Source organism: Oncorhynchus nerka, linkage group LG24 (assembly GCF_034236695.1).
Source record: "Oncorhynchus nerka isolate Pitt River linkage group LG24, Oner_Uvic_2.0, whole genome shotgun sequence".
In the NCBI taxonomy this organism is placed as follows: domain Eukaryota; kingdom Metazoa; phylum Chordata; class Actinopteri; order Salmoniformes; family Salmonidae; genus Oncorhynchus; species Oncorhynchus nerka.
In genome coordinates, this window is record NC_088419.1 from 79,452,806 (window position 1) to 79,480,684 (window position 27,879).

Here is a 27,879-nt window from a genome sequence, read left to right on the forward strand (position 1 = left end):
CTACATCCAGACCACAACACCACCGGCCACATACACACCCACACCCCAACCAATCAACACCCCCCCAAGTCAACCATGCCCACACCCCATTTAGGCCCCCTCAGATCAGACCTATGCCCCTCCTGTCCAACCCATGCACCCCACCCCTGCAAAGAGGGCCTCAACATGGAAGTCACACATATGCCCAGGCCATGAGCGGGCCAACAGGCCCAACCCCCACTCTTACACTAACACAAGCCAATAGCAGGTACCAGATGCTCAGCAAGCACTGCTCACACTTACTGGCCTGAGGCCAAACCACAAGGCCAACCACATTGGACACTTTATGGAACACAAAGCCTTCACTATCTCATCCTGGAATATCCAAGGCCTGAGGTCATCTGCCTTTAGCCTAAAGAGCTGGAACCTGAAATCGGAAATACAGACATTGTCATCCTACAAGAAACCTGGTATAGAGGAGACGGACCCACTGGTTGCCCTCTAGGTTACAGAGAGCTGGTAGTCCCATCCACCAGACTAACAGGTGTAAAACAGGGAAGGGACTCAAGGGGTATGCTAATTTAGTATAGAGCAGACCTAACTCACTCCGGTAAATTAATCAAAACAGGAACATTTTACATTTATTTAACTCGGCAAGTCAGTTAAGGTTTTACTGCTAACCTACAAAGCTTTACATGGGCTTGCTCCTACCTATCTCTCTGATTTGGTCCTGCCGTACATACTTACACATACGCTATGGTCACAAGACGCAGGCCTCCTAATTGTCCCTATAATTTCTAAGCAAACAGCTGGAGGCAGGGCTTTCTCCTATAGAGCTCCATTTTTATGGAATTTTTATGTTGAAGAATAGCCATAGGCGGCTACATTGCGTAAGTGGTCACCTGATGGCTCCCAGGGTGACTCTCGCGTAAAATACAGAGGTAGCCATTACTCCAATCGGTCCTATTGAAAAACGAATTGTCCCGACGGATATATTATCGAATAGATATTTGAAAAACACCTTGAGGATTAATTATAAACAAAGTTTGCCATGTTTCTGTTGATATTATGGAGCTAATTTGGAATATTTTTCGCCGTTTTCGTGACTGCAATTTCCGGGTGATTTCTCAGCCAAACGTCAAGAACAAATGGAGCTATTTCGCCTACAAAAATAATATTTTTGGAAAAAAGGAACATTGGCTAGCTAACTGGGAGTCTCGTGAGTGAAAACATCCGAAGCTCATCAAAGATAAATGATTTCATTTGATTGCTTTTCTGATTTCCGTGACCAAGTTACCTGCTGCTAGCTGGACAAAATGCTATGCTAGGCTATCAATAAACTTACACAAATGCTTGTCTAGCTTTGGCTGTAAAGCATATTTTGAAAATCTGAGATGACAGGGTGATTAACAAAAGGGTAAGCTGTGTCTCAATATATTTCATTTGTGATTTTCATGAATAGGAATATTTTCTAGGGATATTTATGTCCATTGCGTTAAGCTAATTAGTGTCAGGCGATGATTACGCTCCCGCATGCGGGATGGGTTTTAACTACAGGACAAAATAAAAACCCTCAAACCCAAAAAGGCATGTGGTGTTGATGGTATCCTCATTGAAATGATCAAATATACAGACAACAAATTCCAATTGGCTATACTAAAACTCTTTAACATCATCCTTAGCCCTGGCATCTTCCCCAATAGTTGGAACAAAGGACTGATCACCCCAATCCACAAAAGTGGAGAAAAATTTGACCCCAATAACTACCATGGGATACGCGTTAACAGGAACCTTGGGAAAATCCTCTGCATTATCATTAACAGCAGACTCATACATTTCCTCAGTGAAAACAATGTACTGAGCAAATGTCAAATGGGCTTTTTACCAAATTATCATACGACAGACCACGTATTCACCCTGCACACCCTAATTGAAAAACAAACAAACCAAAACAAAGGCAAAGTCTTCTCATGCTTTGTTGATTTCAAAAAAGCATTCAACTCAATTTGGCATGAGAGTCTGCTATATAAATTGATGGAAAGTGGTGTTGGGGGAGAAATAAACAACATTACAAAATCCATTTACACAAACAACAAGTGTGCGGTTAAAATAGGTAAAAAATACACACATTTCTTCCCATAGGGCCATGAGGTGAGACAGGGATGCAGCTTAAGCCCCACCCTCTTCAATATATATATAAATAAACGAATTGCCGAGGGCACTAGAAAAGTCTGCAGCACCCGGCCTCACCCTACTAGAATCTGAAGTCAAATGTCTACTGTTTGCTAATGATCTGGTGCTTCAGTCACCAACCAAGGAGAATCTACAACAGCACCTAGATCTTCTGCACAGATTCTGCCAGACCTGGGCCCCGAGAGTAAATCTCAGTAAGACCAAAATAATGGTGTTCCAAAAAAGTTCCAGTCGCCAGGACCACAAATACAAATTCCATCTAGACACCGTTGCACTAGAGCACACAAAAAACGATACATACCTTGGCCTAAACATCAGCGCCACAGATAACTTCCGCAAAGCTGTGAATGATCTGAGAGACAAGGCAAGAAGGGCATTCTATGCCATCAAAAGGAACATAACATTCAACATACCAATTAGGATCTGAATAAAAATACTTGAATCAGTCATAGAGCCCATTGCCCTTTATGGTTGTGAGGTCTGGAGTCTGCTCACCAACCAAGACTTCACAAAATGGGACAAACACCAAATTGAGACTCTGCATGCAGCATTCTGCAAAAATATCCTCCGTGTACAACGTAGAACACCAAATAATGCATGCAGAGCAGAATTAGGCCGATACCCGCTAATGATCAAAATCCAGAAAAGAGCCATTAAATTCTACAACCCCCTAAAAGGAAGCGATTCCAAAACCTTCCATAACAAAGCCATCACCTACAGAGAGATGAACCTGGAGAAGAGTCCCCTAAGCAAGCTAGTCCTGGGGCTCTGTTCACAAACACAAACACACCCCACAGAGCCCCAGGACAGCAACTCAATTAGACCCAACCGAATCATGAGAAAACAAAAAGTTCATTACTTGACACATTGGACAGAACTAACAAAAAAACTCAGCAAACTAGCATAGCCTTGCTATTGAGAAAGGCAGACCTGGCAGACCTGGCTCTCAAGAGGAGACAGGCTATGTGCACACTGCCCACAAAATGAGGTGGAAACTGAGCTGCACTTCCTAACCTCCTGCCCAATTTATGACCATATTAGAGATACATATTTCCCTCAGATTACACAGATCCACAAAGATTTTGAAAACAATCCCGATTTTGATAAACTTCCATATCTACTGGGTGAAATACCACAGTGTGCCATCACAGCAGTAAGATTTGTGACCTGTTACCACAAGAAACGGTCAACCAGTGAAGAAGAAACACCATTTTAAATACAACCTGTCACACCCTGACCTTAGAGATCCTTTATTCTCTATTTTGGGTTAGGTCGGGGTGTGACTAGGGTGGGCATTCTAGTTTTGTTATTTCTATGTTGGCCTGGTATTTTTTCCCAATCAGAGGCAGCTGTCTATCGTTGTCTCTGATTGATCATATTCCCACCTGTTTGTTGTGGGACCTTGTTTGTGTGTAGTGGCCTGTGAGCACTCCATGACTTCATGTTTCATTTTGCTCTTTATTGTTTTTGTGAGTTTCATTTCAATTAAACATGTGGAACTCTACGTGCGCTGCACCTTGGTCCATTCATTCCAACGAACGTGACACAACCCATATTTATGCTTATTTATTTTCCCTTTTGTACTTTAACCATTTGTACATCGTTACAACACTGTATATATACATAATATGACATTTGTAATGTCTTCATTCTTTTGGAACTTCTGTGAGTGTAATGTTTACTGTTAATTTTTGATTATTTCACATTTGTATATTATCTACTTCACTTGCTTTGGCAATGTTAACATATGTTTCCCATGTCAATAAAGCACCTTAAATTGAGAGAGAGAGAGAGAGAGAGAGAGACTCTGACATAGAGATATTCAGTCTGACAGCCTAGCATCTGCTCTCCATGGTTTATCTCTGCTTCAGCTCAAACAACATCAGTATCAAGGACCAGCCCTACAACTAGCCACTTCCGTAACATTCCCCTAATGATCTTCTAACAACATAACATCATTTTACCTTACATAATATAATGTAACATAACATTATAATCATACCTCTAAAATGTGCCTACAAAACAACCCCTAACAATTCCATTCTGTTCAAGAGACAGACAATTTTATATAGCACAGCCATATTTATCATGTGAATCAATCTGTCATATGTGTGTCTATCGCCAATCTCTCTGCTGGTTTAGCTCCTCAACCAAGCCTCCCTCCTTCTATTTCACCCTCCCTCTCCCATACTCCCTCTATTCCTCCTTCCTCTCTCTCTCTCTCTCTCTCTCTCTCTCTCTCTCTCTCTCTCCCTCACTCTCCCTCTATCTCCAATCTCTCTGCTGGTTTAGCTTGAGTGCTCTTCAACCAAGCCTCCATCTTGACAGTCTGGACACACACACACACACACACACGCTCTCATTCCCCCAACACCCCCCTCTCCACACACACATCCTCTGCCTCGCTCCCCCAACTGCTTTCTACAAATTTGTTTTGACAGCTGGTGTGTTCATACTCTCAGAACAAACCACACAGGAGAGGTTTTCTCTGTGAAATAACTCAGGGGAGGCTGCATGTATACTGTATGTAGTAACATCCTGAGCTGTACTGAGATCTGTGTTACAGGGTCCGTCGGGGAGAGGAGGGTAAGGCTGTGGGGCCTGGAGACTGTCTCAATGCACTGTGCGTAGAAGCAGCCTGATCTGTACTAGCTTTACTGGGTTGTCACAGGTTCTGTCGGGAAGAAGGGAGGAGGGCTGTGGGGCTGAGGAGCTTCGAGACTCTATGGTTTAATGTAATCTTCTCTTCACACATCATCTATCCTTCCTGTCACAGAGAGACGGCTGTCACTCACTGGCTGTCAGATCACATTATAGAATCAACACAGGGTCGCTTTATGTTTGTTATTTGTTCTTACGTTCTCTATTTCTTCCTCTCTTTGTCTCACTTTCTCTTTCACTTCCTCTCTACTACGGTAGAACAACAACAGTGCCGATTATGACTTACATGATACTTGGTCAAGACTCATACATATAATGCTTCTCAGTATCCTTCTGTCTGTCAGTCTCATACAACACACTGTAACTGGCATCTACCACTGGGAACAGCTATGTACTGTATGTATGTCTGCTGTGTGAATAATCATGAATATGTCAGAGCAAACCAAAAATCTAACCTTTAAAATGATATCTGTGGATTATGGAGACACAATGTACCGTGAAAAACATTAGAATCCCAAAAGATTGGCTGTATCTGAAATCCTGTTTTCCTAAATGGAGAAACTGAAAGGCAAATCGAGGAATACCTGAGGCTGACAATAATTAATCTAACTGGCACTAACATTGCACTAACACACTAACACACTAACATTGCACTAACACACTAACATTGCACTAACACACTAACATTGCACTAACACACTAACATTGCACTAACACACTAACATTGCACTAACACACTAACATTGCACTAACACACTAACATTGCACTAACACACTAACATTGCACTAACACACTAACATTGCACTAACACACTAACATTGCACTAACACACTAACATTGCAAAATTGAATTACAGAAATGGGGAGATATGTAAGTGTGTGTTGCTAGGTCTGTAAATGGTCCATATTCACACTTGTCACTTTAAACTTGTCAGATTACTGCCTAACTGCCACAGTTTAGCACAGCTGAATCAATGGTGCTAGGCTGCTAATGAAAATAAAGTGTTTCATCAATATTTAATCTCAAAATGTGTTACCTCGTCAATCTCTAACATATGAATAGAGGTGTAAATACTGACACTACAAAACCCCACAAGAGGAGAAGCCGAAACATACTGTAAATACACCAAACAAATAGACATAGACACACATACGGAACCTACTAAACTCTAGGTCGTTTTCTGGGTCATCCTCTGCCATCCTCTCCATACATTTCTCGTGTTCTCTCTTGATGACACAGTCAGAGTGGTGGAGACTAGACACCTGCAACACAGAAACATGATCTCATTAGAATATCTCAAAACAGTGGGATTTAACCATTCTAGTTATATGTCACCTTAGCTGACATATTAGTTCTTAATCACATATGGTGACATACAGAACTATTTACATGGGTTAGAGGTCATTATAGACCACCATGTTTAGACATACAGGTCCCAGACTACAACAAACCGTTACAGACCACCATGTTTAGACATACAGGCCACAGACTACAACAAACCATTACAGACCACCATGTTTAGACATACAGGCCCCAGACTACAACAAACCTTTACAGACCACTTTAGACATACAGGTCCCAGACTACAACAAACCGTTACAGACCACCATGTTTAGACATACAGGCCCCAGACTACAACAAACCATTACAGACCACCATGTTTACACATACAGGCCCCAGACTACAACAAACCGTTACAGACCACCATGTTTAGACATACAGGCCCCAGACTACAACAAACCTTTACAGACCATCATGTTTAGACATACAGGTCCCAGACTACAACAAACCATTACAGACCACCATGTTTAGACATACAGGTCCCAGACTACAACAAACCATTACAGACCACCATGTTTACACATACAGGCCCCAGACTACAACAAACCATTACAGACCACCATGTTTAGACATACAGGCCCCAGACTACAACAAACCATTACAGACCACCATGTTTAGACATACAGGCCCCAGACTACAACAAACCATTACAGACCACCATGTTTAGACATACAGGCCCCAGACTACAACAAACCATTACAGACCACCATGTTTAGACATACAGGCCCCAGACTACAACAAACCATAACAGACCACCATGTTTAGACATACAGGTCCCAGACTACAACAAACCGTTACAGACCACCATGTTTAGACATACAGGCCACAGACTACAACAACCCATTACAGACCACCATGTTTAGACATACAGGCCCCAGACTACAACAAACCTTTACAGACCACTTTAGACATACAGGTCCCAGACTACAACAAACCATTACAGACCACCATGTTTAGACATACAGGCCCCAGACTACAACAAACCGTTACAGACCACCATGTTTAGACACACAGGCCCCAGACTACAACAAACCATTACAGACCACCATGTTTAGACATACAGGCCCCAGACTACAACAAACCATTACAGACCACCATGTTTAGACATACAGGTCCCAGACTACAACAAACCGTTACAGACCACCATGTTTAGACATACAGGCCCCAGACTACAACAAACCGTTACAGACCACCATGTTTAGACATACAGGCCCCAGACTACAACAAACCGTTACAGACCACCATGTTTAGACATACAGGCCCCAGACTACAACAAACCTTTACAGACCATCATGTTTAGACATACAGGTCCCAGACTACAACAAACCATTACAGACCACCATGTTTAGACATACAGGTCCCAGACTACAACAAACCATTACAGACCACCATGTTTACACATACAGGCCCCAGACTACAACAAACCATTACAGACCACCATGTTTAGACATACAGGCCCCAGACTACAACAAACCATTACAGACCACCATGTTTAGACATACAGGCCCCAGACTACAACAAACCATTACAGACCACCATGTTTAGACATACAGGCCCCAGACTACAACAAACCATTACAGACCACCATGTTTAGACATACAGGCCCCAGACTACAACAAACCATTACAGACCACCATGTTTAGACATACAGGTCCCAGACTACAACAAACCGTTACAGACCACCATGTTTAGACATACAGGCCCCAGACTACAACAAACCGTTACAGACCACCATGTTTAGACATACAGGCCCCAGACTACAACAAACCATTACAGACCACCATGTTTAGACATACAGGCCCCAGACTACAACAAACCGTTGAAGACCACCATGTTTAGACACACAGGCCCCAGACTACAACAAACCATTACAGACCACCATGTTTAGACATACAGGCCCCAGACTACAACAAACCATTACAGACCACCATGTTTACACATACAGGCCCCAGACTACAACTAACCGTTACAGACCACCATGTTTAGACATACAGGCCCCAGACTACAACAAACCTTTACAGACCATCATGTTTAGACATACAGGTCCCAGACTACAACAAACCATTACAGACCACCATGTTTAGACATACAGGCTCCAGACTACAACAAACCGTTATAGACCACCATGTTTAGACATACAGGCCCCAGACTACAACAAACCGTTACAGACCACCATGTTTAGACATACAGGCCCCAGACTACAACAAACATTTACAGACCATCATGTTTAGAAATACAGGTCCCAGACTACAACAAACCATTACAGACCACCATGTTTAGACATACAGGTCCCAGACTACAACAAACCATTACAGACCACCATGTTTAGACATACAGGCCCCAGACTACAACAAACCGTTACAGACCACCATGTTTAGACATACAGGCCCCAGACTACAACAAACCGTTACAGACCACCATGTTTAGACACACAGGCCCCAGACTACAACAAATCGTTACAGACCACCATGTTTAGACATACAGGCCCCAGACTACAACAAACCTTTACAGACCATCATGTTTAGACATACAGGTCCCAGACTACAACAAACCATTACAGACCACCATGTTTAGACATACAGGCTCCAGACTACAACAAACCGTTATAGACCACCATGTTTAGACATACAGGCCCCAGACTACAACAAACCATTACAGACCACCATGTTTACACATACAGGCCCCAGACTACAACAAACCGTTACAGACCACCATGTTTAGACATACAGGCCCCAGACTACAACAAACATTTACAGACCATCATGTTTAGAAATACAGGTCCCAGACTACAACAAACCATTACAGACCACCATGTTTAGACATACAGGTCCCAGACTACAACAAACCATTACAGACCACCATGTTTAGACATACAGGCCCCAGACTACAACAAACCGTTACAGACCACCATGTTTAGACATACAGGCCCCAGACTACAACAAACCGTTACAGACCACCATGTTTAGACACACAGGCCCCAGACTACAACAAACCATTACAGACCACCATGTTTAGACATACAGGCCCCAGACTACAACAAACCATTACAGACCACCATGTTTAGACATACAGGTCCCAGACTACAACAAACCGTTACAGACCACCATGTTTAGACATACAGGCCCCAGACTACAACAAACCGTTACAGACCACCATGTTTAGACATACAGGCCCCAGACTACAACAAACCTTTACAGACCATCATGTTTAGACATACAGGTCCCAGACTACAACAAACCATTACAGACCACCATGTTTAGACATACAGGTCCCAGACTACAACAAACCATTACAGACCACCATGTTTACACATACAGGCCCCAGACTACAACAAACCATTACAGACCACCATGTTTAGACATACAGGCCCCAGACTACAACAAACCATTACAGACCACCATGTTTAGACATACAGGCCCCAGACTACAACAAACCATTACAGACCACCATTTTTAGACATACAGGCCCCAGACTACAACAAACCATTACAGACCACCATGTTTAGACATACAGGTCCCAGACTACAACAAACCGTTACAGACCACCATGTTTAGACATACAGGCCCCAGACTACAACAAACCGTTACAGACCACCATGTTTAGACATACAGGCCCCAGACTACAACAAACCGTTACAGACCACCATGTTTAGACATACAGGCCCCAGACTACAACAAACCTTTACAGACCATCATGTTTAGACATACAGGTCCCAGACTACAACAAACCATTACAGACCACCATGTTTACACATACAGGCCCCAGACTACAACAAACCATTACAGACCACCATGTTTAGACATACAGGCCCCAGACTACAACAAACCATTACAGACCACCATGTTTAGACATACAGGCCCCAGACTACAACAAACCATTACAGACCACCATGTTTAGACATACAGGCCCCAGACTACAACAAACCATTACAGACCACCATGTTTAGACATACAGGCCCCAGACTACAACAAACCATTACAGACCACCATGTTTAGACATACAGGTCCCAGACTACAACAAACCGTTACAGACCACCATGTTTAGACATACAGGCCCCAGACTACAACAAACCGTTACAGACCACCATGTTTAGACATACAGGCCCCAGACTACAACAAACCATTACAGACCACCATGTTTAGACATACAGGCCCCAGACTACAACAAACCGTTGAAGACCACCATGTTTAGACACACAGGCCCCAGACTACAACAAACCATTACAGACCACCATGTTTAGACATACAGGCCCCAGACTACAACAAACCATTACAGACCACCATGTTTACACATACAGGCCCCAGACTACAACTAACCGTTACAGACCACCATGTTTAGACATACAGGCCCCAGACTACAACAAACCTTTACAGACCATCATGTTTAGACATACAGGTCCCAGACTACAACAAACCATTACAGACCACCATGTTTAGACATACAGGCTCCAGACTACAACAAACCGTTATAGACCACCATGTTTAGACATACAGGCCCCAGACTACAACAAACCATTACAGACCACCATGTTTACACATACAGGCCCCAGACTACAACAAACCGTTACAGACCACCATGTTTAGACATACAGGCCCCAGACTACAACAAACATTTACAGACCATCATGTTTAGAAATACAGGTCCCAGACTATAACAAACCATTACAGACCACCATGTTTAGACATACAGGTCCCAGACTACAACAAACCATTACAGACCACCATGTTTAGACATACAGGCCCCAGACTACAACAAACCGTTACAGACCACCATGTTTAGACATACAGGCCCCAGACTACAACAAACCGTTACAGACCACCATGTTTAGACACACAGGCCCCAGACTACAACAAATCGTTACAGACCACCATGTTTAGACATACAGGCCCCAGACTACAACAAACCTTTACAGACCATCATGTTTAGACATACAGGTCCCAGACTACAACAAACCATTACAGACCACCATGTTTAGACATACAGGCTCCAGACTACAACAAACCGTTATAGACCACCATGTTTAGACATACAGGCCCCAGACTACAACAAACCATTACAGACCACCATGTTTACACATACAGGCCCCAGACTACAACAAACCGTTACAGACCACCATGTTTAGACATACAGGCCCCAGACTACAACAAACATTTACAGACCATCATGTTTAGAAATACAGGTCCCAGACTACAACAAACCATTACAGACCACCATGTTTAGACATACAGGTCCCAGACTACAACAAACCATTACAGACCACCATGTTTAGACATACAGGCCCCAGACTACAACAAACCGTTACAGACCACCATGTTTAGACATACAGGCCCCAGACTACAACAAACCGTTACAGACCACCATGTTTAGACACACAGGCCCCAGACTACAACAAACCATTACAGACCACCATGTTTAGACATACAGGCCCCAGACTACAACAAACCATTACAGACCACCATGTTTAGACATACAGGTCCCAGACTACAACAAACCGTTACAGACCACCATGTTTAGACATACAGGCCCCAGACTACAACAAACCGTTACAGACCACCATGTTTAGACATACAGGCCCCAGACTACAACAAACCTTTACAGACCATCATGTTTAGACATACAGGTCCCAGACTACAACAAACCATTACAGACCACCATGTTTAGACATACAGGTCCCAGACTACAACAAACCATTACAGACCACCATGTTTACACATACAGGCCCCAGACTACAACAAACCATTACAGACCACCATGTTTAGACATACAGGCCCCAGACTACAACAAACCATTACAGACCACCATGTTTAGACATACAGGCCCCAGACTACAACAAACCATTACAGACCACCATGTTTAGACATACAGGCCCCAGACTACAACAAACCATTACAGACCACCATGTTTAGACATACAGGTCCCAGACTACAACAAACCGTTACAGACCACCATGTTTAGACATACAGGCCCCAGACTACAACAAACCGTTACAGACCACCATGTTTAGACATACAGGCCCCAGACTACAACAAACCATTACAGACCACCATGTTTAGACATACAGGCCCCAGACTACAACAAACCGTTGAAGACCACCATGTTTAGACACACAGGCCCCAGACTACAACAAACCATTACAGACCACCATGTTTAGACATACAGGTCCCAGACTACAACAAACCATTACAGACCACCTTGTTTACACATACAGGCCCCAGACTACAACAAACCGTTACAGACCACCATGTTTAGACATACAGGCCCCAGACTACAACAAACCATTACAGACCACCTTGTTTACACATACAGGCCCCAGACTACAACAAACCGTTACAGACCACCTTGTTTACACATACAGGTCCCAGACTACAACAAACCGTTACAGACCACCTTGTTTACACATACAGGCCCCAGACTACAACAAACCATTACAGACCACCTTGTTTACACATACAGGCCCCAGACTACAACAAAACGTTACAGACCACCTTGTTTACACATACAGGTCCCAGACTACAACAAAACGTTACAGACCACCTTGTTTACACATACAGGTCCCAGACTACAACAAACCGTTACAGACCACCTTGTTTACACATACAGGCCCCAGACTACAACAAACCGTTACAGACCACCTTGTTTACACATACAGGTCCCAGACTACAACAAACCGTTACAGACCACCTTGTTTACACATACAGGTCCCAGACTACAACAAACCGTTACAGACCACCTTGTTTACACATACAGGCCCCAGACTACAACAAACCATTACAGACCACCATGTTTAGACATACAGGTCCCAGACTACAACAAACCGTTACAGACCACCTTGTTTACACATACAGGCCCCAGACTACAACAAACCATTACAGACCACCTTGTTTACACATACAGGCCCCAGACTACAACACACCGTTACAGACCACCTTGTTTACACATACAGGTCCCAGACTACAACAAACCGTTACAGACCACCTTGTTTACACATACAGGTCCCAGACTACAACAAACCGTTACAGACCACCTTGTTTACACATACAGGCCCCAGACTACAACAAACCATTACAGACCACCATGTTTAGACATACAGGTCCCAGACTACAACAAACCGTTACAGACCACCTTGTTTACACATACAGGCCCCAGACTACAACAAACCGTTACAGACCACCATGTTTAGACATACAGGCCCCAGACTACAACAAACCGTTACAGACCACCTTGTTTACACATACAGGCCCCAGATTACAACAAACCATTACAGACCACCATGTTTAGACATACAGGTCCCAGACTACAACAAACCGTTACAGACCACCTTGTTTACACATACAGGCCCCAGACTACAACAAACCGTTACAGACCACCTTGTTTACACATACAGGTCCCAGACTACAACAAACCGTTACAGACCACCTTGTTTACACATACAGGTCCCAGACTACAACAAACCTTTACAGACCACCTTGTTTACACATACAGGCCCCAGACTACAACAAACCGTTACAGACCACCATGTTTACACATACAGGCCCCAGACTACAACAAACCGTTACAGACCACCATGTTTACACATACAGGTCCCAGACTACAACAAACCTTTACAGACCACCTTGTTTACACATACAGGCCCCAGACTACAACAAACCGTTACAGACCACCATGTTTACACATACAGGCCCCAGACTACAACAAACCGTTACAGACCACCATGTTTACACATACAGGTCCCAGACTACAACAAACCGTTACAGACTACCATGTTTACACATACAGGCCCCAGACTACAACAAACCATTACAGACCACCTTGTTTACACATACAGGCCCCAGACTACAACAAACCATTACAGACCACCATGTTTACACATACAGGCCCCAGACTACAACAAACCATTACAGACCACCTTGTTTAGACATACAGGCCCCAGACTACAACAAACCATTACAGACCACCTTGTTTAGACATACAGGCCCCAGACTACAACAAACCATTACAGACCACCTTGTTTACACATACAGGCCCCAGACTACAACAAACCGTTACAGACCACCTTGTTTACACATACAGGCCCCAGACTACAACAAACCGTTACAGACCACCATGTTTACACATACAGGCCCCAGACTACAACAAACCGTTACAGACCACCATGTTTACACATACAGGCCCCAGACTACAACAAACCGTTACAGACCACCATGTTTACACATACAGGCCCCAGACTACAACAAACCGTTACAGACCACCATGTTTACACATACAGGCCCCAGACTACAACAAACCGTTACAGACCACCATGTTTACACATACAGGCCCCAGACTACAACAAACCATTACAGACCACCTTGTTTAGACATACAGGCCCCAGACTACAACAAACCATTACAGACCACCTTGTTTAGACATATAGGCCCCAGACTACAACAAACCATTACACACCACCTTGTTTAGACATACAGGCCCCAGACTACAACAAACCGTTACAGACCACCTTGTTTAGACATACAGGCCCCAGACTACAACAAACCGTTACAGACCACCTTGTTTACACATACAGGCCCCAGACTACAACAAACCATTACAGACCACCATGTTTAGACATACAGGCCCCAGACTACAACAAACCATTACAGACCACCTTGTTTAGACATACAGGCCCCAGACTACAACAAACCATTACACACCACCTTGTTTAGACATACAGGCCCCAGACTACAACAAACCGTTACAGACCACCTTGTTTAGACATACAGGCCCCAGACTACAACAAACCGTTACAGACCACCTTGTTTACACATACAGGCCCCAGACTACAACAAACCATTACAGACCACCATGTTTAGACATACAGGCCCCAGACTACAACAAACCGTTACAGACCACCTTGTTTACACATACAGGCCCCAGACTGCAACAAACCATTACAGACCACCATGTTTACACATACAGGCCCCAGACTACAACAAACCATTACAGACCACCTTGTTTACACATACAGGCCCCAGACTACAACAAACCGTTACAGACCACCTTGTTTACACATACAGGTACCAGACTACAACAAACCGTTACAGACCACCTTGTTTACACATACAGGTCCCAGACTACAACAAACCTTTACAGACCACCTTGTTTACACATACAGGCCCCAGACTACAACAAACCGTTACAGACCACCATGTTTAGACATACAGGCACCAGACTACAACAAACCGTTACAGACCACCTTGTTTACACATACAGGCCCCAGACTACAACAAACCATTACAGACCACCATGTTTAGACATACAGGTACCAGACTACAACAAACCGTTACAGACCACCTTGTTTACACATACAGGTCCCAGACTACAACAAACCTTTACAGACCACCTTGTTTACACATACAGGCCCCAGACTACAACAAACCGTTACAGACCACCATGTTTAGACATACAGGCCCCAGACTACAACAAACCGTTACAGACCACCTTGTTTACACATACAGGCCCCAGACTACAACAAACCATTACAGACCACCATGTTTAGACATACAGGTCCCAGACTACAACAAACCGTTACAGACCACCTTGTTTACACATACAGGCCCCAGACTACAACAAACCATTACAGACCACCATGTTTACACATACAGGCCCCAGACTACAACAAACCATTACAGACCACCTTGTTTACACATACAGGCCCCAGACTACAACAAACCGTGACAGACCACCTTGTTTACACATACAGGTCCCAGACTACAACAAACCGTTACAGACCACCTTGTTTACACATACAGGTCCCAGACTACAACAAACCTTTACAGACCACCTTGTTTACACATACAGGCCCCAGACTACAACAAACCGTTACAGACCACCTTGTTTACACATACAGGCCCCAGACTACAACAAACCGTTACAGACCACCATGTTTAGACATACAGGCCCCAGACTACAACAAACCATTACAGACCACCTTGTTTACACATACAGGCCCCAGACTACAACAAACCGTGACAGACCACCTTGTTTACACATACAGGTCCCAGACTACAACAAACCGTTACAGACCACCTTGTTTACACATACAGGTCCCAGACTACAACAAACCTTTACAGACCACCTTGTTTACACATACAGGCCCCAGACTACAACAAACCGTTACAGACCACCTTGTTTACACATACAGGCCCCAGACTACAACAAACCGTTACAGACCACCATGTTTAGACATACAGGCCCCAGACTACAACAAACCGTTACAGACCACCTTGTTTACACATACAGGCCCCAGACTACAACAAACCTTTACAGACCACCATGTTTACACATACAGGCCCCAGACTACAACAAACCGTTACAGACCACCATGTTTACACATACAGGCCCCAGACTACAACAAACCGTTACAGACCACCATGTTTACACATACAGGTCCCAGACTACAACAAACCATTACAGACCACCATGTTTACACATACAGGCCCCAGACTACAACAAACCATTACAGACCACCTTGTTTACACATACAGGCCCCAGACTACAACAAACCATTACAGACCACCATGTTTACACATACAGGCCCCAGACTACAACAAACCATTACAGACCACCTTGTTTAGACATACAGGCTCCAGACTACAACAAACCATTACAGACCACCTTGTTTAGACATACAGGCCCCAGACTACAACAAACCATTACAGACCACCTTGTTTACACATACAGGCCCCAGACTACAACAAACCGTTACAGACCACCTTGTTTACACATACAGGCCCCAGACTACAACAAACCGTTACAGACCACCATGCTTACACATACAGGCCCCAGACTACAACAAACCGTTACAGACCACCTTGTTTACACATACAGGCCCCAGACTACAACAAACCGTTACAGACCACCATGTTTACACATACAGGCCCCAGACTACAACAAACCGTTACAGACCACCATGTTTACACATACAGGCCCCAGACTTCAACAAACCATTACAGACCACCTTGTTTAGACATACAGGCCCCAGACTACAACAAACCATTACAGACCACCTTGTTTAGACATACAGGCCCCAGACTACAACAAACCATTACAGACCACCTTGTTTAGACATACAGGCCCCAGACTACAACAAACCATTACAGACCACCTTGTTTAGACATACAGGCCCCAGACTACAACAAACCATTACAGACCACCTTGTTTAGACATACAGGCCCCAGACTACAACAAACCATTACAGACCACCTTGTTTAGACATACAGGCCCCAGACTACAACAAACCATTACAGACCACCTTGTTTAGACATACAGGCCCCAGACTACAACAAACCATTACAGACCACCTTGTTTAGACATACAGGCCCCAGACTACAACAAACCATTACAGACCACCTTGTTTAGACATACAGGCCCCAGACTATAACAAACCATTACAGACCACCTTGTTTAGACATACAGGCCCCAGACTACAACAAACCATTACAGACCACCTTGTTTAGACATACAGGCCCCAGACTACAACAAACCATTACAGACCACCATGTTTAGACATACAGGCCCCAGACTACAACAAACCGTTACAGACCACCTTGTTTAGACATACAGGCCCCAGACTACAACAAACCATTACAGACCACCTTGTTTAGACATACAGGCCCCAGACTACAACAAACCGTTACAGACCACCTTGTTTAGACATACAGGCCCCAGACTACAACAAACCGTTACAGACCACCTTGTTTACACATACAGGCCCCAGACTACAACAAACCATTACAGACCACCATGTTTAGACATACAGGCCCCAGACTACAACAAACCGTTACAGACCACCTTGTTTACACATACAGGCCCCAGACTACAACAAACCATTACAGACCACCATGTTTACACATACAGGCCCCAGACTACAACAAACCATTACAGACCACCATGTTTACACATACAGGCCCCAGACTACAACAAACCGTTACAGACCACCTTGTTTAGACATACAGGCCCCAGACTACAACAAACCATTACAGACCACCTTGTTTACACATACAGGCCCCAGACTACAACAAACCATTACAGACCACCATGTTTACACATACAGGCCCCAGACTACAACAAACCGTTACAGACCACCTTGTTTAGACATACAGGCCCCAGACTACAACAAACCGTTACAGACCACCATGTTTACACATACAGGCCCCAGACTACAACAAACCATTACAGACCACCATGTTTAGACATACAGGCCCCAGACTACAACAAACCATTACAGACCACCATGTTTACACATACAGGTCCCAGACTACAACAAACCGTTACAGACCACCTTGTTTAGACATACAGGCCCCAGACTACAACAAACCATTACAGACCACCTTGTTTACACATACAGGTCCCAGACTACAACAAACCGTTACAGACCACCATGTTTACACATACAGGCCCCAGACTACAACAAACCGTTACAGACCACCATGTTTAGACATACAGGCCCCAGACTACAACAAACCATTACAGACCACCATGTTTACACATACAGGCCCCAGACTACAACAGATCATTAGGAGGATCTTCATTTGAGACAGTTTCCTACAGCAGGAAAATAATATTGCAGCAAAAGGAATAGTGAATTAGTATGTGAATTATAATTATTGGACAGTTTATTTGGGGTTGATACATTTTTCGTAAGGGAAAATTAAGTCTGGAAGTGGAAATTACAAACTTCAGAAGCCTTTTTAAACCTCACACTAAAAGTTTTAAATTTCCTGCATTGCAGGACAGTTCCCCTGCAACAGGGTAAATCAAATGAAGATCCTACATCTGTACAAGCATTGACCATAGACCATTAGGAATACACAGAGGGACGCTGAACAGAAAACCACTTACACAGTTTAATTAGCTGTGTACATCCACCTGTTTGTGTTGCTTACACACCAGTGAGCAGTCACAAGACGTGCTATGCAGAATTAGCTCAGTCCTGCTTAATGTGCTATGTTCATTACTCATGAATATCGAAGATAAAGGCAAGAGTTAAGCCATCCAGGACACAGAGGGCATTTGCCACCAGAAACCAGAACACACACTGAACACCCCCAACATGACAACATGACAACACATAAAGATGAACCATAGATGAACAGAACAGACACTGTATCATCACTGTATTAAGACAAAACAGAGGCAAGCTCATAGCAACAGCCAGGAGCCTGGAGCCACGTACAGAGACATGGAGGTCAGGCCCTGAGAGACCCTCTCTGCCACCCCACGCAGCCTGCTGACGGATGCACAAAGCTGGGCTGCCTGTGGAGGGAAAGGGGGGTTGGAAAGGAGAGAGGGGACACTGTCCAGCCTTTGTGCTGGTGTCAGCCCTCAGTCCACGCACACTAGCCCTGGGAGACGTCGGTCCAGCCACGTCATCCTGGCTTTATGAATCTCAGCAGCTCCATGGGGGAGACGGTTATTATATTATATCCATCACCACCATAGGAGGTGTGGGTTCTTATAGTCACCAGAGTTACTGACGTCAGCAACACAACGTGGGCACATACACAGACTGGCTGGAACAACAGTTATTGGCTAGAACCAGTGTAGACATTGACTAAGTAACAAGCATAGAAAAAAACAACTGTCTACAACTACTGATACTGTAAATAACGACAGTTTTGTGTTTCCAAAATTAAAGAAAAACACATCACTTGATAAAAAACTATTCCTATGTATCCACAGCTATTCACAATGAGGCATTAGAATTATAGGTCTTCACGGGTCCAACAGACTCGAAATTCTGAGATCCGACCTGTGACCCGAATGGGTCCGGACTGTTGTCTCGGATCTGGGTTGAGCCTGATATAATTGCCACCGGTCTTGGGTATTTGCAATTATAATTGATTTACCGAATGGACCCGATATGACCCATCCCCTGTTAATTTAATGTGTGTGTGAGCTCGTTATCTGTGGCAGCCAATTGCAACTCAATAAAACGTATAGCTTATGACCAGCTGAAACTGGGTCCTCGGGACAAGTTGTGATATTGTAGTAAAGATGAGAAAAATGTTGGCACGGCCAAATGGTGTGCAAGTCACTATTCAGGCTTTCTAACTTTTAAATATTGTATTATCTATTGTTTTTATCATTATTATTATTATTATATATCATTATTATAGGCCTATTTAAGAATCTAAAACAATTCTTAAAATATGCTAAAAGTGTTTTGTTTCATTGTGTTGAGACATTTTCGTTGGCTAAAAGACAGTTCAAATTAAGTTTGGACTGTCTTTTTAATTTTGTGGTCCGTATTTAGTTTAAGATACAGTAGGTTAAAAGTAGGCCTGTTGTAAAATAAATAGCATTAGCCTATTGCTGTCATTTGTTGGCTAGGCCAACGATAGGCTCGCCTTTGTTGGTAATTTCTGCAATATAGGCATAGCCAGTGAAGCTTTAAACAAAGTGAGCCAGTGAAGCTTTAAACATTTCTTTAAATATGCAACAAGTGTTTGTTTTTCATTCAGTTTCTGGCATGGTGGTGTTGATGTGAGCCATGACAAGCCTTTCAAAGCACTTCATGGCTACCGACGTGAGTACTACTGGGCGGTAATCATTTAGGAAGGTTACCTTCTCTTTCTTGGGCACAGGGACTATGGTGGTCTGTTTGAAACATGTAGGTATTACAGACTTGGTCAGGGAGAGGTTGACACTTGCCAGTTGGCCCCCACATATTTTGAGTACACATCCGGGTAATCCATCTGAATGTTGACCTGTTTAAAGGTCTTGCTCACATGGCTACGAAGAGCGTGATCACACAGTCGTCCAGAACAGCTGGTGCTCTCATGCATGCTTCAATGTTGCTTGCCTTGAAGCGAGCATAAAAGGCATTTAGCTCTTCTGGTAGGCTAGTGTCACTGGGCAGTTCGTGGCTGGGTTTCCCTTTGTAGTTCGTAATATTTGTCAAACCCTGCCACATCTGACAAGCGTCAGAGCCTGTGTAGTAGGATTCAATCCTAGTCCTGTATTGAGGACTAAGCTACAAAAAGAGTTAAATGGTTCCAGTCTGCCGTGAAGCATTTATCCATGTATACGGGTAGGAATTTAGCTACATTTTCAGATATAAGTTTCTAATTTAGTCAGAAAGCCATTTATATTGCAAGTTAAAGCGTTCTGTTAGTTAGCTAGCCAACGCTAGCTTGCTGGCTCGCAAGCTAACGTTACCTGTATGATCTGTGTAGTAATATTAAATGAATCAGAAATCCATTTGCATAGCTAGTTATAGCCTAATGTTAGCTAGCTAACATTGAACCTAGTTTGTTAGCTTTAGCTACCTGCAGATTCATACTACAGCTATGACAATGTTTGTATTGGTAGTAGTATGATTTGGGATTATGACGGTTTATTGTTTAGCTACCTAGCTACCTACATGTCTAAACAAAAGACTCAATTTAGGCCGGATTATTACATGACCCATCAAATTAGTCAGGTGTGTCTGGTGGTGATTATGGCCATCTATTGTATTTCATGTATTCATGTCTAGACAATAGAGACCCATCCACTTAGCTAGATGTGGCTGGGGGAGGGGAGGGGGGGTTATAGCATTTTGGGTATCAGTGTGTCGGATGAAAGCGTAGGGTTGCAACAGGGTCTAACATTTTACAGTAAATTTCCTGAATTTTACCAGAAAATTGTCATGGGATAATAAGCCCTGGAATTTGGGGAATGTTGCTTAAATTCATCAAAAAAAGTTAGCTTATAACAGTGAACCTTTTTTTGTGGGATACACACAAGGCAATTCAAGGTTTTGTGGCATATTCTGGTTAAACTATCTCCAATTCATTGGAATTGGAAACCTCTGCATGCACAATGCCTTCTTCCATCACATGTACAACATTCTCAAGATCTTGCACACTAATGAGATGCTATTGAGCACACACTACTACACTATCTGAGCCAACATGCTTTCTGGTAAGTTTTGATTACAATACTGGCTGGGGTGAATATATTTTATAGGACATACGTTATTTTTTGTTAACTTCTTTGGGGTAGGGGGCAGTATTGGGTAGCTTGGATTAAAAAAGTGCCCAAATTAAACTGCCTGCTACTCAGCCGTAAAAGCTAAAATATGCATACAATTAGTACATTTGGATAGAAAACACTCCGAAGTTTCTAAAACTGTTTGATGAATGTCTGTGAGTATAACAGAACACATATGGCAGGCAAAAACCTGAGAAAATATCCAACCAGGAAGTGGGAAATCTGAGGTTTGTAGTTTTTCAACTCAGCCCCCATTGAAGATACAGGGTGATATTAGTTATGTTTCACTTCCCAAGGCTTCCACTAGATGACAACAGTATTTAGAACCTGTTTTGAGGATTCTACTCTAAAGGAGGGGCAAATAAGAGCTCTTTGAGTGAGTGGTCTGGCAGAGTGCCACAGCCTCGGTCTGGCGCGCTCATGTGAAAGGTAGCTACGTTCCACTTCATTTATACAGACAAAGGAATTGTCCGGTTGGAACATTAACAAAGTTTTATGTTAAAAACATCCTAAAGATTGATTCCATACTTAGGTTGGCATGTTTCTATGTGCTGTAACTTTTCGTCCGACGTTCGGCCTAAACGTGCTTTTGGATTTGTTTACCAAACGCCCTAACAAAATAAGATATTTGGACATAACTGATGGACATTATCGAACAAATCAAACATTTATGGTGGAACTGGGATTCCTGGTTTGTTTTCTCCGTAAAGTTGTGTTGAAATCTGACAGCGGTTGCATTAACCTCTTCAACCTATGGGGGCGCTATTTCATTATTGGATAAAAAACGTGCCCGTTTTAAGCACAATATTTTGTCACAAAAAGATGCTCGACTATGCATATAATTGACAGCTTTGGAAAGAAAACACTCTGACGTTTCCAAAACTGCAAAGATATTATCTGTGAGTGCCACAGAACTGATGCTACAGGCGAAACCAAGATGAAACTTCAAACAGGAAATGAGCAGAATTTTTGAGGCTCTGTTTTCCATTGTCTCCTTATATGGCTGTGAATGCACCAGGAATGAGCCTGCCCTTTCTGTCTTTCCCCAAGGTGTCTGCAGCATTGTGACGTGTTTGTAGGCATATCATTGGAAGATTGGCCATAAGAGACTACATTTACCAGGTGCCCGCCCGGTGTCCTTTGTCTAAATTGGTGCGTAATCTTCAGCTGCAGGCATTTTCCCATGGGATTCAGAGGGGAAAGCACACTTCCACGAACGATATATCATCGAAGAGATATGTGAAAAACACCTTGAGGATTGATTCTAAACAACGTTTGCCATGTTTCAGTAATATTATGGAGTTAATTTGGAAAAAAGTTCGACGTTTTGATGACTGAATTTTCGTTTTTTTTTGGTAGCCAAACGTGATGTACCAAACGGAGCGATTTCTCCTATACCAAGAATATTTTTGGACAAACTGAACATTTGCTATCTAACTGAGAGTCTCCTCATTGAAAACATCCGAAGTTCTTCAAAGGTAAATTATTTTATTTGAATGCTTTTCTGGTTTTTGTGAAAATGTTGCCTGCTGAATGCTAACGCTAAATGCTACGCTAAATGCTACGCTAGCTATCAATACTGTTACACACATGCTTGTTTTGCTATGGTTGAGAAGCATATTTTGAAAATCTGAGATGACAGTGTTGTTAACAAAAGGCTAAGCTTGAGAGCTAGCATATTGATTTCATTTCATTTGCAATTTTCATGAATAGTTAACGTTGCGTTATGGTAATAGCTTGAGGCTGTAGTCACGATCCCGGATCCGGGATGGCTCGACGCAAGAAGTTAAGGATAAGTTTATCTAAAGTTCCATGTATAATAGTCGTATCTTTATCAATGTTTATTATGAGTATTTCTGTAAATTGACGTGGCTCTCTGCAATATCACCGCATGTTTTAGAACTACTGAACGTAACGCGCCAATGTAAACTCAGACTTTTTTATATAAATATGAACTTTATCAAAGAAAACATACATGTATTGTGTAACATGAAGTCCTATGAGTGTCATCTGATGAAGATCATCAAAGGGTAGTGATTCATTTTATCTCTATTTCTGCTTTTTGTGACTCCTCTCTTTGGCTGGAAAAAATGGCTGTGTTTTTCTGTGGCTTGGTGGTGACCTAACGTAATCGTTTGTGATGCTTTCGCTGTAAATCCTTTTTGAAATCAGACACTGTGGCTGGATTAACGAGAATTGTATCTTTAAAATTATGTTAAATACTTGTATGCTTGAGGAATTTTAATTATGAGATTTTTGTTGTTTTTGGATTTGGCGCCCTGCACTTTCACTGGCTGGTGCGGGGGGTTCCGCTAGCAGAACCTCAGTCCTAGACAGGTTAACTAGTAAATAGTAGCCTACAGCAAAGTCTGTTTAAATAATTTCATGTAGAAAGAAAAGCTGTGTACATTTCCAAATACTGTGCCAAATCATATGTGAAGAATGCCACAAAGATGCATAATCATCTGGCCATGTGCATAAAGTTCCCTCAGCTCTCACAACAAGCAACCTCTGACAAATGTCCCTCTACTTCTATTTGAGGTGAAAATGATGAATCAGACACCTTATCGATAGCAACAGCCCATGGTCCTCCTGGAATCAGACACCTTATCGATAACAACAGCTCATGTCCTCCTGGAATCAAGTTTTTTGACTCAGTGGAGGAACGTAGTCAGAGAAATACTGATGAATGTCTTGCTCGAGCTGTGTATGCAACTGGTTCACCTCTGATGCTCACAGGCAATGTGTATTGGAAGAGATTTCTGAGTGTTCTTCACCCAGCATACACTCCTCCAACCAGACATGCTTTATCTACTAATTTGCTGGAAACAGAGTTCAAGTGAAGGTCGAGCAAATCATAGAGAAAGCAGACTGTATTGCAATCATCTCTGATGGGTGGTCGAATGTTTGTGGGCAAGGAATAATTAACTACATCATCTCCACCCCTCAACCAGTATTCTACAAGAGCACAGACACAAGGGACAACAGACACACCGGTCGCTACATTGCAGATGAGCTGAAGGCAGTCATCAGTGACCTTGGACCACAGAAGGTATTTGCACTGGTGACAGACAATGCTGCGAACATGAAGGCTGCTTGGTCTAAAGTGGAGGAGTCCTACCCTCACATCACACCCATTGGCTGTGCTGCTCATGCATTGAATCTGCTCATCAAGGACATCATGGCACTGAAAACAATGGATACACTCTACAATTGAGCCAAGGAAAGGTTAGGTATGTGAAGGGTCATCAAGTTATAGCAGCAATCTGCCTCACCAAGCAAAGTGAGAAGAATAAGAGCACCACATTGAAGCTGCCCAGCAACACCCATTGGGGTGGTGTTGTCATCATGTTTGACAGTCTCCTGAAGGGGAAGGAGTCTCTCCAAGGAATGGACATATCACATTCTGCCGATATGGACAGCCCCATCAAAAGCATCCTCATGGATGATGTATTTTGGGAGAGAGTGGTTAGCAGCCTGAAACTCCTGAAACCTATAGCAGTAGACATTGCACGGATTGAGGGAGACAATGCCATCCTGTCTGATGTTCAGATTCTGCTTACAGATGTAAGAGAAGAAATCCGTACTGCCCTACCCACTTCACTGTTGCTCCAAGCAGAGGAAACTGCAGTTCTGAAATACATCAAAAAGCTTGAAGATTTCTGCCTGAAGCCCATACATGCCGCAGCGTACACGTTGGACCCCAAGTATGCTGGCTAGAGCATCCTGTCTGGTGCAGAGATCAACAAGGCCTTTGGTGTCATCACTACCGTGTCTCGCCACCTTGGCCTGGATGAGGGCAAGGTTCTTGGCAGTCTGGTGAAGTACACTTCCAAGCAAGGGCTTTGGGATGGAGATGCAATATGGCAGTCGTGCCAACATGTATCATCAGCCACCTGATGGGAGGGACTTTGTGGATCTGAAGCTCTTTCCCCTGTTGCCCCCATCATCCTCCAAATCCCACCAACATCAGCTGCCTCAAAGCACAACTGGTCCTTCTTTGGGAACACACACACAAAAGCATGAAACAGGCTGACCAATACAAGAGTTGAATTGGTGGCGATCCGGGCAAATTTTTGGCTTTTTGAGCCTGACAATGAGCAATCCTCAACAAGGTTGGAAAGTGAGGCCTCAGAGTCTGATGTTCAAGAGGTGGACATTGAGGAGGTCCAGGGAGAAGACATGCAAGCCTGAGAGGAAGACAACCAAAGCTTTAGTTTCTAGACTAACATTTTACAGATGTATGTTGAAAGCGTTCTTGGGAGATGCGGTGGATAGTTGGGGATCATTTAATATTCCCTTTCTTTTGTTGTTCAGTGAAATCATCCCATGTGAAGAGTCAACTCATTTAATTAAAGTTCAATTCGTAACTAAATAGTTTTTTTTATTTATATTGGAAGGATTTAATCATTTGCAATTATGTCTACTTATGACGAGGTAAAAGGTTTATGTTTCTGTCTCCATATTATATGGTAAATATATCCAATACAAAAAACATCTACATTTAAATGGTATTAATATTAATTTGAATATATTTCCTTTAATTCCCATATATTCACGTTAATTCCCGTATATTCACGTTAATTCCCAAGGAAAGTTTCCACCTCCGTGTATTCCCCAAAATGTGCAACCCTAGTTACAAGTTTATCAACTTTCAAAGCAGAATTACTTTCCCATTGTTCCTCTACTGCAGTGTATGATATACCAATTTATAGCTCTGAGTCTCTACTTTCATCCAATGTATATATATATGATTTAATATCCAATTTTGCTCCTTTAGACTGAATTGAGGTGGTCGGTCACATATCTGCCTGTGTGTGTGGTCTCTTGCACTGTGTCCTCTCGCGCCTGGCTTTGTCAGGGTGATTTAAACGATCCCAGATCAACCTTAACTGATCCAGAAAGTGTGCCGCCCTCCCACTGCATGGTTTGATAAGCTCATCATCGGCTAATTGGCCTGGATCAGGACTCGATCTCATCATCATCCTTATGTAGCGTATTGGCGTAGCGTTTCACTGTATTATCACGACACTATTAGACCATGGCTGTGTCCGCACACATTGTATTATCACGCCAGTCCATACAGGCGGCGCATCTTCATTTGATCATCTTGTTATTGTAGGAATTGTCATGCGCAGCAGGACATGCAAACGTGTAATCTATTCAAGGTTTAAAAAGGCTTCTAAAAAGATTGTAATTTCCATTTTAATATTTCAGACTTGATTTGTCCTACCGAAAAATGTATTTTTATTTATTTAACTAGGCAAGTCAGTTAAGAACAAATTCTTATTTACAATGACGGCCTACCCTGGCCAAACCCTAACCTGGACGATGCTGTGCTCCACCCTATGAGACTCCCAATCATGGCCGGTTGTGATACAGCCTGGAATTAAACCAGGGTTTGCAGTGATGCCTCTAGCACTGAGATGCAGTGCCTTAGAGTGCTGCACCACCAAGGAGCCCAGTATCAACCCCTAAAAAATTGTTCATTAATTATAATCCACATAACAATTCACATTTCCTGATCCTGAAGGATCATTCTCCTGCTGTGTGAAACTGGCTCACATTATACACAGTATACACAGAAACACTGACAGAATACACTTTAGTGGAGATGTATCATCGGTGCTAATTAGTATGGTGTTGCTAAGCAGCAGGTAGTCAGGCAGAGCGTATTGGAGTGGAGACAGAGG

General features: G+C 43.1%; 1 protein-coding gene across 1 annotated transcript in view; it reads right to left on the bottom strand.

The window, feature by feature from the left end:
* Window positions 1-27,879, bottom strand: part of adcyap1r1b (adenylate cyclase activating polypeptide 1b (pituitary) receptor type I) — a 117,615-nt gene that overhangs the window by 69,875 nt on the left and 19,861 nt on the right. The window contains exon 3 of the mRNA XM_065009187.1: window positions 5,997-6,096. Within this exon, the coding sequence (XP_064865259.1) occupies window positions 5,997-6,096 (100 nt within the window). The remainder of the gene's footprint in view (window positions 1-5,996; window positions 6,097-27,879) is intronic.